This window comes from Arachis duranensis, chromosome 2, assembly GCF_000817695.3.
Source record: "Arachis duranensis cultivar V14167 chromosome 2, aradu.V14167.gnm2.J7QH, whole genome shotgun sequence".
NCBI classification, from domain to species: Eukaryota; Viridiplantae; Streptophyta; class Magnoliopsida; order Fabales; family Fabaceae; genus Arachis; species Arachis duranensis.
The window spans coordinates 28,083,584-28,085,359 of NC_029773.3; the positions used below are offsets into that span (position 1 = coordinate 28,083,584).

At 43.1% G+C, this 1,776-nt stretch overlaps 1 protein-coding gene across 1 annotated transcript; it reads right to left on the reverse strand.

Annotated features, from left to right (window-relative positions):
• Positions 1-239: 239 nt before the first annotated feature.
• LOC107474121 (uncharacterized) lies at positions 240-929 on the reverse strand. The gene is made up of 2 exons (XM_016093712.1): positions 799-929; positions 240-723 (listed from the first exon to the last, which is right to left on the reverse strand). The coding sequence occupies exons 1-2, from the start codon at positions 927-929 to the stop codon at positions 240-242; spliced, it is 615 nt and encodes a 204-aa protein (XP_015949198.1).
• Between the last annotated feature and the right edge of the window lie 847 nt (positions 930-1,776).

A 1,776-nucleotide genomic window follows, 5' to 3' on the forward strand; every position in this document is an offset into this window, starting at 1 on the left:
AAACCTTTTTTTTTCAAAAACCCAAAAATAATGTTTTCCATAACCAATAATAAAACACACTTCCCTGCAATTCCTTGAGAAGACGACCCGAGGTTTGAATACTTCGGTTTATAAATTTTATTGGGTTTGTTACTTGTGACAACCAAACGTTTGTACGAAAGGATTTTCTGTTGGTTTAGAAGCTATACTTGCAACGCGATCATATTTTTATATTTCTTTACCGATAGGAAATCCGATCATCAAGGATCGTTGATATCATTCCTCATGCATTCTTCTAGGGTGTCAGGGTACTGCATGGCCTTGATAGCATTCAGTACGAATTCATCCTCATCAACTCTCAGTGTCACTTCTCCTTTTTGCACATCAATGAGGGTCCTTCTTGTAGCCAGAAAAGATCTCCCTAAAATGATGGATGCATTCTTATGTTCTTCCATTTCCAATACCACAAAGTCTATGGAAAATACAAAGGGTCTCACCTTCACAATCATGTCTTCCACCACTCCTGATGGGAGCTTGATGGAACCATCAGTAAGCTGAAGGCATATGTGGGTATGCTTGACTTCTTGGATCCCAAGTTTCTTTATTAGTGATGAAGGCAATAGGTTGATGCTCGCTCCAAGATCACATAGGGCTGTCCTTGTAAAACCATCACCGAGGGTGCAGGGTACCACAAAACTCCAAGGGTCCTGAAGTTTCTCTAGTAGGGTCCTCTGGATGACTACACTACATTCTTCAGTGAGGAAGATTGTTTATATCTCCCTCTAATCTTTCTTGTGGCTTAATATGTATTTCATAAACTTGGCATAGGAGGGTATTTGTTCAAGAGCTTCTGCAAATGGGATCTTGATCTCCAGTGTCTTGAGGTAATTTGCAAATTGGGCAAACTGCTTATCTTTTTCTACTTGACAGAGTTTCTGAGGAAATGGCATCTTGGTCCTGTATTCATACGTTCTGAGTGGCGCACGATGAGTGTCCAGAGTCCAGAAGAGGGTTACCTGTTTGCTTGGGAGAGGTGTTCCCTGAACTATGGCCTCCCCTATTTGGGCGTTCAACGCCACTGCTGGTCCTTTCCTGGCATTGGACGCCAGTGTTGCCCTCCTCCTGCGCGTTGGACGCCAGTGCCATCCCTCTCTGGGAACTCAACGCCCCTGACAGTGTCCCAAATTGCTGCTTGTTCATCCTCTTCCATTTCCTCTACCCCCTGCCTCTTACTGTTCTGAGGATGGGTGTTTAGGGTCCGTCAGCTCCTCAATTGGATGGCTTGACACTCTTCTCTTGTCCGTTCAGACAAGTGCTATTCAGCCTGGTTCAATCGTGCCTCTATATTCTTGTTGGAGGCACAGGTTTCTTGCAACATTTCTTGTAAACTTAGCAACTGTTATGTGAGGGAATATAGTTGCTGGGTTAATGATTCACTTTGTTCCGGAGGGTCTGATTTAGTGGATACTGTATTGACCTCTCCTTTCATTGAAGTCTCACCATATGAGTATAGATGTTGGGTGCTAGCGACTGTCTCAATGAGTTCTTAAGCTTCTTCAATTGTCTTTCTCATGTGTATTAAACCTCCAACAAAATGATCTTGGGACATCTTATTCATGTCTGTGAGTCCGTAAGAAAATGTCCAGCTTTACCCATTCTGAAAACATTTTTGTGGGACATTTTCGTAGCATCATTCTGTACCTCCCCCAACCCCAAGCATCATGAAGGGACTCATTCTCTTCTTGTCTGAAGCCTTGAATGTCCAATCTTAGCTAGGTTAGCTTCTTTGGAAGAAGT